At 40.5% G+C, this 18179-nt stretch overlaps 1 protein-coding gene across 1 annotated transcript in view; it reads left to right on the plus strand.

The window, feature by feature from the left end:
- The window catches only part of ARFGEF3 (ARFGEF family member 3), a 123664-nt gene that overhangs the window by 50866 nt on the left and 54619 nt on the right, over positions 1-18179 (plus strand). Inside the window, exons 5-8 of the mRNA XM_065401811.1 lie at positions 8472-8540; positions 14923-15045; positions 16584-16626; positions 17796-17874. Coding sequence (XP_065257883.1) covers positions 8472-8540; positions 14923-15045; positions 16584-16626; positions 17796-17874 — 314 coding nt within the window. The remainder of the gene's footprint in view (positions 1-8471; positions 8541-14922; positions 15046-16583; positions 16627-17795; positions 17875-18179) is intronic.

The following is an 18179-nucleotide window of genomic DNA, read 5'->3' on the forward strand; positions in this document are numbered from 1 at the left end:
ATTTGAAAATACACGAAATATATTATTTAAAAACATTAAATGCTTTAATGGTATGTATACATTTGCAATTACATAATGGGCTGTCGCTGGGTGATGGTGATGGTTGGTGCCAATGGGCTGTCGCTGCCTGGGGGTGGCACTACTGTTGCCAAGGGCTGGGTGGGGAGCTGGGCTCTGGGTCGGGGGGCGCCCGGCTCAGAGGGGCTGGGCTCAGAGCTGGGCGTCAGGGCTGGGGGGTGCCCAGCTCAGAGGGGCTTACCATGCCGCTTACCCCCGCCTCCCACCTCTCCCAGAGCCTCAGCCCGCCGCGTCCAGGAGCTCCTGCCCCTCGGCCTGCCGGAGCTTGCAGCCCCGCCCCCTTACCACGCAGCTCCGAGCGGGAGGATTTCAGGCCCCGCCCGAGCCACACCGCTGCAGTGCTGTCCAGGGCCGCTCCTGGTCGCGGCGCGCTGAGGCGCCGGGGGGATCAGGGAAGGCAAAGGCGGAGGCGGGGGGGAGCCTCCGACATTCTCGTGGGGGCCCCTGCAGGGCCCGGGGCCTAGGGCAAATTGCCCCACTTGCGCCCGCCCCCCCCGGGCGGCCCTGCCTCTATATATTTTTTAATTTCCCCTTTGTTGTTTCTTATGTTTTCTGCAGTTTGTCACTAGCTATTACTTTTTGCTTCTCTCATTTTTCTTTTTACTTCTTTCTGGTTGGTTTTACTATTCTCCCCCCCCCCCCCCTTTTTTTTTTTTGTATTTTTAAAAAGCCTATTGTCTAGCTGTCATTTTCCTTTTTATCTCTTATTATCTGTATTGGTTTCTGTTGCCCTTATAGGGCCAGATTCTAATCATGCTGACTCATACCTAATGCCATGAGTGGTTTCATGGATACCCCTACTTAGTGGAACTACCCATGCAGTACTGCTCAACATGAACCTGAGGAGCGGCACCAGAGTCTGGCTCTGAGTTTTTCCATTTGGTAATGGAATTCATTTGTCTTCCTTATAGTTTTTCTTGTGATTGCTTTGGTTTTGCTTGTAATTTAACTGTCATTTAATTTATGGAGTAACATGATATTTACAAATATTACTATAGCTGGGTAAGCAGAATACCTCATCCTGGCTTTGCCAGTCAGCTTTTTATAATCCTCCCTACATTAGAGTATCGTAATTTTGAAGACAAAAGCCACTGCCAGAGCCATTTAAAAAAAACTTGTAAAATATCTATTAAGTGATTGCCCTAAATCAGGGGTTCTCAAACTGGGGGTCAGGACCCCTCAGGAGGTTGCGAGGTTATTACATGGGGGGTCGTGAGCTGTCAACCTCCACCCGAAACCCCGCTTTGCCTCCAGCATTTATATGGTGTTAAATATATTTAAAAGTGTTTTTAATTTATAAGGGGGATCGCACTCAGAGGCTTGCTATGTGAAAGGGGTCACCTGTACAAAAGTTTGAGAGCCATTGCCCTAAATTATTTCCTTCCTACCCCTGTGCTACATAAGCAGAAGTTCACACTTAAGTAGTTTTCAGTGGTAGTTTTTAGTCCAGTGAATTAGTGAGCATGTTCTTCTGGGAACATTCAGCATGTCATCACTTACAATTTGTGAGATTATTCCACACCTGATATGAGTCTTTGTCTGAAACCGTGGTGCATTCATAACCCAGAACACCAATTCCTACTGATAACCAAGCCTTTCACAGCACTGCTGATTCATGGGGAACCACTGTCTTCAACCTCCCCAGAATTAGAAGCTGCCATGCTGTATACAATGATACAGGATTGCATAATCCATATAGAGTCATTAAGGCACATCTTCATTTTTTTGCTGTTGTTTTCCTTACAAGACCAGAGAAACCTGTATGATCAAACTAATAGATCTTCCATCAGCTATCAAGATGTTTCCTGGTTGCGTTTCTTTGCAGAAAGGTTCATATTTATTAACAGGTATTCAGATCCTAGCACTACAGAAAACCAGTTTCCATACCCTCCCTTTTCCCCCCACCCCAAAAAATAATAATTAAATTTAATAGTGGAGGACCCTATTGGTCTTGTGGATATGGCGCTGGAGTGGGACTCAGAAGATCTGGTCTAACTTCCCAGCTCTGTCACAGACATTCCTGTGGGACCTTGGGCAAGTCACTTGATCTCCCCGGGTAACCTTTTAAAAAGCACCTATGTCTCATTGGACTTAAGTGAACTTTGGAATTTTTATTCTCTCTCACCCACTTTCCCCATCTGTAAAATGGGGGTAGTACTTACTTTCTCCCACTCATTGACTGCAATGCACTGCAGGGTAGAAATTGCAATTCCAATTAAAGTGACCCTCTTTTTATACAGTAAAGTCCTTCTGTGAAAAGTGACTTTCAGTTTATTACAAAAAGCAATTATTTTTTCCCTTTGCCCATTGTGAAAACGCATCTGTGCATGCAGTTTGATATTGCCTTGTAATACCATTTGTATCCTGGGCTCTGGGGAGAAAGACAGTATTTCTTGTTCCATGACGGGCAGAGCTCCACCAATAATTAAAATGAACAGTTTTCATTATGGGTCACCCATTGCTAGAAATCAGATTTGATCAGAACCTTTACAAGATAATAGAACCTGTTTGACTTTGCAGGAATCACAGCAGTAACAATATTCCTTATTTATAAGATTGTTTCTTTTCAGGCTCTCCTAACTGTGTGAGGCTCCTTCACTCTAGCTTCTCTCATCATTGTACTTTACTATAAAGTCCCCTTTCTAATGTCCACCTTGATATACTAGGGAAGAATGGTTTTTGTTATGAAAGATGCCACTAGAAATTGCCTGGTAGTCTGTTTTACACTTTCACAACCATTCATTGCCAAGGTAAAATGTCATGGCCCAGTGAAATGCACATTATTTCTTTTCAGAACAGAATCTGCCTGTGTTTTGTGTTTAACATATTTAGTCTGTGGCTGGAGCATGTTAGGTGGAGATAAGTAGCTTAGCAGTGTCTTTAGTAGATCAAAATAATCATTTGTAACACACTAATAATTTGCATTTCTATAACACCTTCCATCTAAGACCTCCAAGAGCATTCGTGACCTAAGCCTCAGGTAGGGAACTCTTTTTATCCCCATTTTTGGACAGCTGAGGCACAGAGAAGTTGCAGGTTATCTGACTTGGCCGGGGTCACAAAAGAAGCCTGCAGCAGGGCTGGGGAAAGAATCAGAACTCCTGACTAGTCCTCGGCTTTAGTCAAAAGACCATCTTTTCTATTTTAGGTCTAGTCTACATAGAGTTGTAGAAATGTAGGACTGGAAGGGACCTCAATGGGTCATCTAGTCCAGTCCCCTGCACTGAGGCAAGACTAAGTAGACCGCTACCTCGATATAACGCGACCCGATATAACACGAATTCGGAAATAATGCGGTAAAGCAGTGCTCCGGGGGGCGGGGCTGCGCACTCCGGTGGATTAAAGCAAGTTCAATATAACGCGGTTTCACCTATAAAGCGGTAAGATTTTTTGGCTCCCGAGGACAGCGTTATATCGAGGTAGAGGTGTATTATAGATTCTAGTTCATCCCTGACAAGTGGTTGTCTAAACTGTTCATAAAAACCTCCTCTGATGATGATCCCACAACTCCCTGGGTAATTTGTTCTATTGATTAACTACCCTGACAGTTAAGAAGTTTTTCTCCTAATGTCTAACCTAAATCTCCCTTGCTGCAATTTAAGCCCATTACTTCTTGTCCTGTCCTCAGTGGGTAAGGAGAACAATTTATCACCCTCCTCTTTATGACAACCTTTTATGTACTTGAAGACTGAATTTATGGCCACCCTCAGTCTTCTCTTCTCCAGACTAAATAAACCCATTTTTTTTCAATTTTTCCTCATACGTCATGTTTTTTCTAGACCTTTAATCATTTTTGTTGCTCTTCTCTGGACTTTCCTCAATTTCCTGACGTGTGGTGCCACAACTGAACAGAATACTTCAGTTGAGGCCTTATCAGTACTGAATAGAGTGGAAGAATTACTTTTCGTGTCTTGCTTACAACACTCCTGCTAATACATCCCAAAAAGATGTTTGCTTTTTTTGCAACAATATTACATTGTTGACTCATATTTAGTTTGTGATCCACTATAACTATCAGGTCTTTTTCTGCAGTACTCCTTCCTAAGTAAACATTCCCCATTTGTATTTGTGCAATTGATGATTTCTTCCTAAGTGGAGTACTTTGCATTTGTCCTTATTGAATTTCATCCTATTTATTTCAGACCATTTCTCCAGTTTGTCAAGACAATTTTGTATTCTAATCTTGTCCTCCAAAGTTTTGGCAACCCCTTCCAGTTTGGTATTACCTACAAACTTTATAAATGTACTCTCTATGCCATTATCCACTTCATATCTGAAGATATTCAATAGAACCGGACCCAGGACAGATCCCTGTGGGATCCCATTCGATATGCCCTTCCAGCTTGGCTATGGACCATTGATAACTATTCTCTGAATACAGTTTTCCAACCAGTTATGCAACCACATATAGTAGGTTTGTCTAGGCTGTTTTTCTCTAGATTGTTTGAGAAGGTCATGCGAGATGATAGCAGAAGCCTTACTAAAGTTGAGATATATCACATGTACTGCTTCCACCCTATCCACAAGTCTTGTTCCCCTCTATTAAGTTGGTTTGACATGATTTGTTCTTGACAAATCCAAGTTGGCATACAGATTTTGTACACAGTATAACTATCTCAGTTAGGGATGTGATTTTTTTTTTTTTTAAATCCGAATAGTTTTACCAGTACAACCCCTAGTGTGGACACAATTATATCAGTATTGAAGTGCTTATACCAGTATAGCTTGTTCCCCTTAAGCATTCTATACTGGTATCATTGCATCCACACTGGGAGGCAGGGCGGGGAGGGACAACCTTAACTATACTGTTTTTGTCAGTAGACAAGGCCTTAGAAGACAGTAGGGCCCACAGCCTGTGTGAGAGAGTGGCTTCCCCCCCTCTGTTGTAAATCTAACCCTACAAATTATTAATAGTCAAATCTACTTTTGCTTGAATGCCCTGTTACTTCAAAACATGTTTTCATTGTCACCTCTTCATCAGCAACCAGCTGATCACATTTGTCATGTTTTGTGTCTGACCCCTATACCAGAAACTGAGTCAGTTGCCAACTACTTGAGGCTCACTGGCATTTCTGACAGGAAAGACTAGACACATTTCCTGCCTGCGCAAATTGCAGCCATTTAAGGGCAGAATATGGAGAGAGAATTAAATGAGGGCGAAGAAATAGGAATCATCATTTCAGTAAGCAGAGCCTCGTAAGAATACATGGTTATGGGATATATTCCCTTGTGTTTCACAGAATGCTGTTACAATTAAATGCTCTACAAAGCACGAAATCTTTTACAAAGCTATATTTGGTTGAGCTGCCATAAAAGAGCAGAGAGATCACACAAAGCACACAAGGGGTGCTGCGTGTCATTAGTGCCAGGGAAAAAACTGTACCTTACATTGACGTACGGCTTTGTATTCTAAAGGGTACAATAGCACTTTGCAAATTGTGGATCAGATATTCAGTTGTGGGTGTTTAAGATGCAGCTGCACACCTTTTGGAGACCTGTGGCATGTGAAATACTACATCTGTATGAGACAGGAACACAGGAATTGCCAGATCAGACCAGTGATCCATCTGACAGTTCATCCTGTCTCCAGCTATAAGCAGTGCAAGAGGCTTCAAGTGAAAGGTGCTGTGACTCCAGTAATGAACAGTTATGGAATATGTTTATGGCGTACCAAATCATGTACAGAATTCACCCATCAATGAAATGGGTATATCTGGGTGGAGTATCTGAACTCTTCTGAATGTTATTTTCTTTTTTACAATATTCTTTATTATTTGTTTTGTGGGAGACATTTTCTCCTGTCTTTTCTTTGTTTATCAACTTAGTGCTGAGGATGTGTGTCCCAGCACCCAAATTCAGGAGATGTTTCTGTCAAGATGAGTAAAATATGATACTGTTAATATCTTGAAGGTACCCAGAGAGGGTTGTATTTCTTGGCAACACCAGGAAATAATGATACTGAGCAACTTGCACCTGATAATCTAAAGACACTTTACAGACATTAAGCATTACAACACTTCTGTGAGGTGAGGAAATATTATTGTACAAATGCGGAAACTAAGGCATAGAAAGTCTAATTGATTTACTCAATGTTGGACAGCAAATTTGAAAGAGCTGAGAATAGAATCCAGAATTCCTGTGCGCCACAAGACTATTCTGTTCCTTCCTATTCCATTCTCCTGGGTCTCTGGCATTTATCTACAGTGTTCAGCTCATATTTAGAAAGGGCTGAGGGTTTGAGAAAATAATATTGGTGAAGGACTTTGAAATTCAGTAATTCCTACTTGTCTGGTCTTGAGGATTTAATTCCAATCTCCTCTTCTCTAGATTAAGGTTATTGACTCAAAGGTATAGCCAATTGCTTGACTACTCTCATGATCCATTCTTAAAATGTTCAAGAGACTAAATACCTGAATTTAGCTAAATGTATTGTCCGAAGACAAAGCAGTACAATGCGAAAAGGAGACATACATACCCTCTTTCCAGGATGCAAATTCTCTCAGCTTGCTCACCTTACACAGAAGATGGTACTTCAAAGATATGCATTTCAGCTATTTATAGTATGATTTTACATGTATGTAAAATAGTATAGTATGGTATTTGCAGTATGATTTTATAAGTTACAAAACTTTCTATGTCACTAAAATCCAACCCACCTGTTCGTACCAGTTCCTTAATTTGTTGTTCTGTACCTTCCTTGTCTTCATTTCGGATACTGGTATTCCAGGTACTGATCCGTGAATATATGTCCCTATACTTTCCTATGTCTCATTTTGAATACTACATTCCAAGTGTTGATGAGCCGTGAAAGTACACCCTAACTGTGCTTGGTACAAAGTATTCATGCATCTTTGCTTTGACAAGTTTCCTATTTTCTAATGCTAAAGCTAACGTCAGCTTTGCAAAGTATTGTGGGATATTTTATATGGATTAACCGAATTGTGGGAATAGCATAATCTGTTAAATTAGCATAATTTCCCAACACATGTATATCCTATTACTGCCATGCATATAATATCAATTAATGTGATATATACTACACCTAACATATATGTATTGGCTAACAAGGTTCAGCTTCTGGATCTTCCTGACTTGTTTGCAGATGTTTTTTTAAATTGGGGTATCTCGTTGGTAGGACAAATAGTAAATGCATGAAATCAAACTTGTCCATTTCTGTGCTCTGGTGTTGTTTAGAGTTATATCCCATATCATTTTTAAAGATCCATTGTGTTTCTGAGTGCAAAGAACACAAGCATTTTTCAGGCTGACAGGTAAGTGAATGCTTAGGAGGATACAGACATTTGTATGCTCAGGGGAAAATGACACATTTTTCTACAGATGGGTTTTTCCTCTGTACCTGTATAAGCTGACAGGTGATAATCAAAGGATCCTTAGTACCAAAGCTTAAATTCCCTGTACTTACCTCCAGTAATGGATTATTTTTGTGTCAGGTGCAAATGAGCTGCATGGAGGAATCTTTCTCCCATATTTGGAGTCCCCAGTAAATATACTGGGGGGAGGATAAATACTAGGGAGATGAAGAGCTACTTAAGCTGAAGGACAATGTTGGCACAGGAACAAATAATCATGAGCAAATCTAGGCTGGTTAGAAGAAGGTTTCTTTCTAGGTGTTGGTACAATGCCTAGACAATGGGATTTTGATCCTCTAGACATGAGTGTCGTACAAATAATAAGATGAAAATATTGTCAGACAAAGGGGATCCCTTTAAGCCTCCCCAGTCCTTTCAAGACCCTCCCTTTTCTATTTTCCTTATTGGCAGGGAACTTTTATGGATTAATTAACGTTACTGATTGTAAATCATTTTTTAAACTGATGCCAATGCAAGGACTGGTTTCTAAATTGCTCACTGTTTTCTTTCATATTTATTTGCATGGCTCCTCACTTCCCATAGTATTGGAGTGCTTTACAATCTTTAATGTGTTTATCCCGACTCCGTCCCTGTTAGATAGTCTCTCTGTGACCCATCTGTAACCTAAGTGATTTTCCCAAGCTGACACAGGAAATCAGTGAGTGGCAGGCCAGGGAATTGAACGTGGATTTCTCAAGTCCCAGGTAATATCCAAACCACTGGACCATCCTTCCTCTCTGAAAGACATGTTCATATAGAGCAACATAACATCTGTGGTTGCGGTGACTCTTTTCTTTTTGGGTCAACAGTCACAATTTTCCAAGCAGGAACCAGTCAGCAACTTCATTGCCCTCCCCAACCCTAGTAATTGCTGCTGTGGAAAATGGAAGGAGTTGTGTCTAAAAGGGTATGATGAAGAAAAAGTTATTAGGGAACACAATAGACAATATAAAAACTCAACCACAAACTAGAAATGGTGGATGAACCTAAAGCTCTTGTGCTTTCCCCCTCTCTGTGTTCAAGGTTTTGCTCTGTATCACGTACACCTCCACATTTGACCTGAATGGAAGTTCAGTGCTAAAGATTGCTGAGGTGAGTGCCCTCCATCCCCCACTAACATTGCTTGTTTTTCTTGACCTATTGCCACTAACTAGAATGTGCTTTCTATACATAGACTGGGATTGATTTAATCAAAACAACTGCAGTTATTCTTAATGATTGATATTACCCTTGTTACCGTTTATTAGTCAACATGATTAGCAATCACAGTGCTGACAGCTGTAGAAATGCACTGGAAGAGGCACTTTCTACTCATGGACATTCTTTTTAGTGGCTGCTGTGTATTACAGTATTGTCTGTGTTTAAAACTTTGCATGTTTTGCTTTGCCTTTAACAGTAATAAAATTTTCTCCTTCAATTTTACAACATGTAGGGCCAAATTCATCCCTGGTGAAACTCCACCAAAGTTAATACAGTTACATCAGAGATGAGATTGACCTATAATGTGCATTGTTAGTGTGTCCCTTATTCCTGATGCGTCCAAGAAATGGAATTATTACATCCCTAGATTTATTACGTTGTTCCACTGGCATTAATCAGTCTTCCTTTGTCCTCATTACATTTGTCTGGATTAAATTGTAAAAAGGGCTTTGGCAGCTGGAAAATGCACCTGCCAACAGGAGATCTGTTTATAAGTGAGCATTTTCAGACAAGTGCTCTATTTAGTTGCACAGTGAGTTTCAAGCAGTGAGCCTTCCATGTAGCCAGGAAGGAAGAAATGCATAGAAATACTCAGCCCTATTGCATGGCAGGGGCTGTTGTGTATATAATATAGTATAAAATTATATTGAATTACACTGCATAGGGTTGAGGGGAATGTATACACACTTAACATCAATGTATAATACCGCAATGAAAAGGTTTGTATGAAAATCCTTGAAAACGCCCATGACCTAACACCCCTCTGCTTTTACAACACTTGTTAGCTTTTCTTTTCAGTAGTGGGGAATAATCATAATAATTTATTTCTGCATTGATAATTACAGATGGAGATATCAGTCTGTGTTCTGCTGTTATTTAAAAGACAGCTTGGGAAGTTACAAGTGAAATTAGTGAGCAGAGAAAGAAAATGACTAACAATTGCGAGTCAATGTCAGTTTTTCCTTGGTGCATGAAGAAAAGAAAACCTGATGGAAGTGCCTAGCTTTACCTGGCAGTGGTAGCGTTTTATAAATCTGGGGATGAAATTGATCCTGCATCACCCTGTTGCTACCTAGGGGGGAAAAGCATGGTAACTAAGAAAACTAGCTGTCTTACCATGGTAACTTAACTGCTAAAACGTCACTAATTGACTTTGCAGGCAGACGGATACAAAAATTGTCTCCATACAAAATGTTAAAACTCTCTAAGACAGTCCTAAAAACGTGCCATGTACAGAATACATGATAGTACTAATTTGGGATGACCTGTGTAACTCATGGTTTCACCCCCCTGAATAATGTTAGGAAATCCAAACTCATGAAGAGTAACTTCTGTTTTCCTGGGGGCTCTGTAGGAGCCTCACTACTTGGGGCTGTAGCAAAGATGTACTGGATCAGCAGCACCTACCTCCTCCCTGCCCAGGCAACCCTCTTTCTCAGGCTGTGCTAAACCTCTGTTGCCCCAATCCCCCATACAGAGGCAAACTTATGGCTCCTTTACACGACTGCAGCTTCTCTTTGGCAGACTTTCTTCCACTGTGGAAGGCAGAAGCTGGTGAAAATTGAAGGTGAATCTAGCCCAATGTATCCATGAACTGTAGATCGAGAGATACAGTAAGATGCAATACACATTGGAAAAAGGGTTTAATAGCTCCAGTATTTCAACCTTTGAGCTGCTACTTCAGGTAGTGGAAATCAATTGTCATGCTTCATGTTCTTTGTTCCCTGGGGGCATCCCAAAGACTGTGAGCATTATCTGAAGTCATATTTTCTATTTCTGCTGTGCATTTTCAGATAACGATATGCAAATGACACATGACTGTTTTTCTCTTTAAAACACCCTGATCAACGCCAGCTTTGCTTCATGTTAAGTATTGGATCCTGCCATTGTTTAGTGGTTCTGCCATATCCTCAATCTTAAAAGGCCATGTCTACCCTTAAAACTTTTGCCGGCATAGTAAAGTCAATTAGGAGTATGATATTTTTTTATCAGCAAAAGCTGAGTGTAGATGAAACTATATTGGACAAAAAAACGTTCTTTTGCTGGGTTAGTGCATTTTGTTCAGGGAATCAGTATCAGCTATCCAAGCAAAAACCCGTATCAGCTCTGACTACATTAGGAGCGTTTGCTAGTATACCTATACAGAAAAGAACCTATCGGCACCTTTGGCTTTGTGATTCTGGCCCATAGATATTACAAAGGCTTTAATATTTGAAACCCGAGGACTCAGTTCTCCCCTGCATCTGAACTCTTGCCAGTGCTGGGGTGGTAGGCAGTGGGGTGATTCAGCACTGGTCTGGCCCCAGCATCAGCTGCTCAAACTTATTTCAGTGGAGAATTGGCATAGTTCTCTTCTGCCATGTGCCCATTCTTCCTCCTTTCCCTGATGTGTCCCATAGTAGGGTGGAGCTGGTGCTAGAGTAAGCTCTTCTGTCTCTGCTCATCTCTTGCCAATGGGAGTTCCCCTCCAATGGGAATTATCTTCTGGCAAGTTACAGCTAGAACCTGGCCACTTTGCACCACCTGATCAGTCCATAATGGAGGCACCCCACATTAGTGGATACATCTGAGCATTTTGGCCTTAACCTCAGCCTCAGTTTCCCCATCTTTAATCTGGGGGCCATAATGTTCATTGGAGTTCTGTGAAGGGTAAGGAGATAATATTTGTGAAGTACTCTGACAATGAAGAGTGTTGTATAAATGGCTTAAATATTATTAGTGTTGAACCTACAGTCAACCTAGCTATATACATTCCTAATTGCATACAATACCTTTAATGTTGGTCAGGCCCCTGCATGAAAGGTTATTTCATGCTTTGTGACTTGTTTATCTTCTTTTATCTATTCCCAACCATGTTTTTGGAGATTGTCTTGTTTAATCCATTGTATTGCTTTGTCTAATCCTTTGTGTTTTGCTTTCTTAGCTGTGTTTTGCATGTCACAAAGCTGGAAGCCCCCAAATGCATGAAATGATCAAAGTGTCCATTGCACACCTCTTCAGTGCCCTGTGCTCTCGCATTTTTACTGGTGCATCCCCACCAATGACATTTCACAAGGTATCATGCTTGGCTTGCGAGACTGGAGCTCAGCTGAGCAACAGTGCTGCACGTTAACACACAAGGGGCGGGGGAAGAAAAAAGGGGAAATCGATCCTGCTCTTTCCAGAAAGTCAGCCTGCCTTTAAATTTAGTCTTTCCACAATTCTTTCAGTAAGCTGAATTAGAGAAGAATATTACTATTCAAACCCTTGCAGCACACACAGTTCCTATGAATGATTCGGCCTCAGCAAGGTCTGAATTGCATGATTGTAAGTGGTCGATAGGATTTTTTATTCCTTGCCCACTGGAATTCTTGTGTGGTATACGATGGCAACCTCTGTTCCACGTCTCCTTTTGAAAATGGCAGAAGAGTAAGGATATTCTTGTGCTGTCAGAGAAGCATAAATAGAAAATCACACTGGCTCAGCAAGATAGAGCATTACGCTATCTGTAAACTGAGGTATTTCATATGTATTTCCTTAGGCCCCAGTACTGTAATGGATCTGTATTGGCAGATCCCTGCTCCTCGTTGAAGCCAGTGAGGTGATGCACAGTTCCTGGGTCTGTTCATATAGGTCTGACTGCAGGATTAGAATGTACCCTGTTCAGTGTAGGAATTCTGTATTTGTTTCGATGGTTTTCCTGTCGTGAAGCACTGTGCACTATATAAATAACAGTAGTGACAGCTGCATGGTACCTTTTTACACATTTAAGATAAAAAGCTTTAATCTGCATTGACAGTCTGTGCAGTGTGAGACCTCATGCATCTTTGGAATCTTCCTCACACATTTACTAATTAAGATCATGCTGAATGAAATTCCTCACTTACCTTAGGAAATATAACACTCTCAAAGGTCAACAGATGCCCCAAAGGCCAAGATGGGGATTATCTGTCCATTATCTGATGCAAATGCCTTCAGCTTTATCAGGCTTTAATGTATTGTTAAGATGGGGACACATGCAAACCTGAGAGAGGAAATAAATTAATTTCGTCTTTATCTTGCCTCTGTCACGTAAGAGGCACAAAATATCATATGCTACATATAGTGTTCTCATAATGCTACACCGGGACATAACAGAGTGACTGGGATGAGAATGGTGCAAGAGCTATAGTTCAGATTATTCCAGTGTGTGGCATTTTGGCTCTCACAATTTACACTAATCAAGCATATTATATTTCTAACCAAGGAATTTAGTCATGCTTTATTGTGCCCAAAATTCTGCCATGAGGCAGAAATCCTAAAAGCATTAGCACCTCTCACATCTGCTGGATATGTCTGCTGAAAGGAGCAGAGATGATAAATTCAAAGGGATTCTGGGATCTGGTCTTATTCTCCATTCTGTTATATTAAAAGTAATGCACATGGACAGCAGTTCCATTTTAACTTTACTCCCTGTCCTTCTCCCACTGCAGTTAATGGCAAAGCTCCCTTTTGATTTCAGTAGGAATTGGATCAGGCTCTTGATTCTGTTACTGTGTACATATCAGCACTGATTAGTCCACATAATGAGCTAACCACCTTTAAATTTTCATCTTACAAGCCGGACTTCCTCCTCATTAGGGAAATATAAGTATCTAAAACAAGAAAACGTTGTTTTTATTCCATCTATACTCCTATACTTTGAAAAAGGACAACCAGTTAAATTCAAATTTTGTTTAAAAAGATGTCTGTACCGAATATACCAGCTGTATATTAATCTGCGTACATACAGTATATACAGTGTTGTTCCTTTTCTCCCTATGACTAGAGGGGTGTTAACAAGCCACTTCACCTTGAAATACATGTTAACTACTTATGCTAAACAATCTGTTCCATCTTGTATTTTGCTGAGACACACTGAGTATGTTTCCCAGACCTGAAGAAGAGCTCTGTGTAAGCTTGATAGCTTGCCTCTCTCACCAACAGAAGTTGGTCCAATAAAAGATGTTACCTCACACACCTTGTGTCTCTCTACGTACAGCATATGCAGAATGTATGTATTCATTGCCAGGATGACTTTACAGAGGAGTTATAACCCTTCAAAGATGACTGTATGATAGAAATACTGACACATCTGAATGACCGCACCCTGAAGAGTACAACAGGTAGTGTTACGAACCCATTTACACAAAGGCTGACTGAACTTGTATGAATAACTTCACAGTCATAGACAGAATCACAGAGTTCAACATATGCCAAAGTGAGTGGAGTTGCTCCTTTGGATCACAATTTATTAATAAGTTTGTGTTAGGTTCCAATCCAATGATATAGATTACAGGAGGCACTAATTACCTCATATCTCAAACCAGAGGCTGCTGCATCAAAAATGACAACACAGTAATTACAAACTCTTCTTGAGATAAACACCTTTTAAAAGAAATCTGGTAAAGGACATTGCAGTGGGCATAATACCATATCCTCAGCATTCCATTGCATTTTGATACTATCTGCAAAACATTGTCTTTGGACAGAGTCTAAGAATGGAAAAATTCAGCCCTAAAGATGAAAGTTTGCAAAAGTTACAAGCAATTGAAAATGTAGTTAGAATGGAAACTCTGATGCAACATGAACTGTAGCAGTCACTGTCACTCTCACTATAATAAAACTAAACAGATAAAAAAAATTTCCATTTATGGGCACTAAAAGGCTATTGGATACTGTAATAAACATAAATTAAAACCATGATTTACAATGAACAATCAATATGCCTAGTTGCATCCTAGTAGCAGAAGCTGTCTGAAAATCCCCAACATATTACTCATACAAAAAACCCACGCAAATAACAATTGACGCAAATAACCTAAAAAGAAACAAAAACCTTTTTGAGCTCATATGAGAGGATGATACTGCTTATGTACTAGGGGCAGAATTCCAGAGTAATGGTCCCTGTAAGTTCATTTGGTCCCTGTTGATGTCATGAATACATCACTGGAATTAAACAATAGGGCTAATATTTGAAAGCAACATCCAAAGCACAAGCTACTGCCTGGGCATCATAGTTTGACAGGATGGGGAGTGGTTGCCATTTTTGTCTTGCCACCTCAACATGCACAGCACTTCAGAAACCTGACAAATTGCATGCTGCTTTTAAACCATATTGTTTTGGGGCTATTCGCATGGCTGAAAAAATTTCTAACACTATGCACTAGTAAATCTGGCTGACTTTCTGCATGAAGAGACCTTCACTTCCTCCCGAGATGGTCTACAGTTAAATTGTTGTTTATATCTATGTGCTGCTATCTTGTTTCCTCACCAGGTTTGCATTGAGACATATGTATCTAGCTGTCACCAGCGGAGTATTAACACCGCTGTGCGGGCAACCCTCAGCCAAATGTTGAGTGACTTGACTTTACAGTTACGGCAAAAGCAAGAGAATACGGTGAGCCTTCCGGCATCAACAGATGGTTCAGTATTCCATGGCTGTGTGCTTTTTGTGTCTCTGCATGCAGTGTTCTGTGGCTGGGTGCTGTGCCTTCTGGCGTTCCAGCATCAGTCCTGTTTAAAACTGCCTCATTTTGGGGCTAACGAATGCCTAACAAATCCTTCAACAGAAACAACTCTTCCCTTCCAGCAGACAGGCTCTACGTTTTGATTTGCAAGAAAGGCTTCATTCTGATGTCAGATTGTCTTGACTTTGCTTCCTTTTTCTGTTCTTTTATTTTGTGTGTTTATCCTGGTGAAGTCCAGTTGAAATCCTTTTGCCAAAACTTTCTTAAATATTAAATGTTGCCCGTACCAAATAAATTCTTAGCTACAGAAAGTATATTTGTATTACTTAAGTAATTTTTAATTACAAAATTTAAGCCTTTTGAATGTATATCAAATTTAATGATTTGGGCCAGAGGGCCTCTTTACCTGCTGGCTTACTGTCAAAAAAATGACTGCGGGTTTTTTTATTGCCTTTATTGTGTTATTAAAATCCACAAGAGCTGTTTGCATTAAACTCCAACATATTGTCTAGATGGAATTATAAGCACTTCTGGGCAAATTTGAAATGACTTTGGCTTCTTGCACTTCTGAGCACTTCCTTGCATATTAATGAAAAAATTATTTGCCTTTGTGTGTTTGTTTGGTTTGTTAGCGGATTTTGCATCTGTCAGTTGTGTAGAGGTTTAATCTTAAAGCAGTTCTGCTGGGTTCAGTAAAACAGAGATCCTTTTTTTAAAAATTAAATAGCCAGAATTTAAGTATAGCATTAATCTGAGAAATAACTGTAAAATGTAATTCTAGGGTTACTTATCCTTTCTCCATATACAGTGTGTCCAGTTTATAAGTAAAAAGATTTTTTTTCCAAGCTGGCAGCTCTGCAAATTCTATCTGGATCTGAAAACTGAGTTGATTTACTTCTGCTTGTACATCCTGACTATAATGGAGATTCTGCAAACTGCACTTAGCTCCTGACAATTTTCTGATGATACATGAGAGACAAGAGAATTGACCTTGTTCTTCTGTGTGCTGTATGTACCACAGGGAACAGTCCTGCACTGGCAGAGAAATGAACTAGATGATCTAAGAGGGCATTTCTAGCTGTATTGGCTCTGTAGTGTTAACAGTGATAAAGTGTAAAATTTTCAAGAGCATTGAGGTGACTTAAGAATATAAATCCCATTTTGAAAAGTTACTTAGGTAACTGGCAGTCTATGTCCCAATGGCTTTCAATGGGACTTAAGTGCCTTAATCTAAATCACTTTTGAAAATGGGACTTAGGCACATTTGAAAATTTCTCCCTCTAAATTAGTAAAGTAAGAAAAACAGGTATTACCGACACCCGAGGAAGTTGTGACTTTTACACTTGCTTTTCTGACCATACACTAAGGGCTTTTTCAGATTAGGAACGGAGTACTTTAAAGTGCTGCATATACCTAGAGCAGTTTTCTTCCACCTGTTCTAATTACAATGTTTCTTTTCCCTCAATAGACAACTGAAAACCATGAAGCCATGCAAGAGTTCAAGAGCCAAGGTATCTATGCCACTTTATTTTATGGTGACTCTTTAAAATCTGACTTTCTTTTCTTTTTCATTATTTCTTGTATTCACCCACTGTTGCCAAGACACCCAGTTGCCATAGTGTTTACATCTTCTGCAGAGTCCTTTCATTTTCCACTGCTCGCACCTTATTGGTATCACCCCACTCGTTGTACAAGGGCTCTGGTTACTTTCAGAACTGACAAGTGTCTGCAACACCTTCATCTGCACCGTGTGAATGGTGTTCCCTACAGGAAAGCAATAACTAATAATTACAATATGCTGTCTCTGCAACCTAAGGGCTTCAGTGTTGTGGGCAGGGTTAAAGTGAAGTGGGTTCCCTTCCAAAATTGGAACAGTGTTCTAAGGACTTTTTCTTCAGAGATTAGGAGGGGTCTGGAGACAGACACACACAATTTCTTACCTGTTGGGCCAGCCCTGTTATATAACTAGCGGATAATTTTAATATTTTTGCAGGTCCTGACAGACAGCTCTGCTAGAGGAGGAGTGCTAATATGCCTCACCTTCATCATGCCACAGCATCAGTTAGTTTCCTAAGGTTTTTCCTATGCCCTGTCTTTATTAGGCCCTGATCCCACAATTGGATCTGTGGGGGTGGACCTTGTGCCCCATGTGGAGCCCATTGACTCCAATGAGACTCCACACAGGCATTACGTTCTGCCCACACAGTTCCATGTATAGGACTGGGGCCTTAGTTGCTACATAGATTTCTGGTGGTTAGAAGGAGCAGCACAGAGACAAACAATAGGAAAAGCCACCAAGATTTTAATAATCCTTATGAATTGTCTATAGTCAGGTGCCATGCAGAAGTATTGGAGCCACTTGCTATTTTTCTTCTTGTCTGAGTTGGAGGAATGGGCCCAAACTTCCATAAATGCATTTAAGCAATTAGTGTTATCCTGATACTACTTTTTCATTTTGTGGATCACTCCCTCAGAAAGAGATTCTGTAGCAGAATCAGTTTCTGTTCCAATACCTTTCCCACAGCATTCTTTTTGTGAATTCTGGTAGCCCATGGGCCACAGTGGAGAACTACAGACCCAAGTCACGGAAGTTGGGTGAGCCCTGAAAGATGTGGGGGAGAGTCGTGATGGTAAACCAGCTAAGCATACATAGTGCCACTGACCTTTGTCCTTTTTGAAGGTTCTACAGTAGAGTCCCTTTGCGACGATGTTGTGTCTGTCCTCACTGTGCTCTGTGAGAAGCTTCAGGCTGTCATAAAGTAAGTGGGTTATTTAGCTATAATTCATATTTGTTGCTGCAGATTTTCTTGTGGAACGTCACTTATAAATGACCGTACTGTTCTCATTCTAAGATAACAAGGCAAACAATTCTTGCACTAAGTTACTTGTCAGAGGTACCTTGCTCTCTGTTGGATTGATCATGTTGTATTAATTTAGCCCACAATTGTGGTGAAAAATTGATTTATCACCCACATACACAGTTTCGCTTTAAAGAAACTCTAGTAAGTGATAGCAACCCTTATTGTAAATAGATTCTATATAGTAACAACACCTTTCAGAAAAA

This window comes from Emys orbicularis, chromosome 3, assembly GCF_028017835.1.
Source record: "Emys orbicularis isolate rEmyOrb1 chromosome 3, rEmyOrb1.hap1, whole genome shotgun sequence".
NCBI classification, from domain to species: domain Eukaryota; kingdom Metazoa; phylum Chordata; order Testudines; family Emydidae; genus Emys; species Emys orbicularis.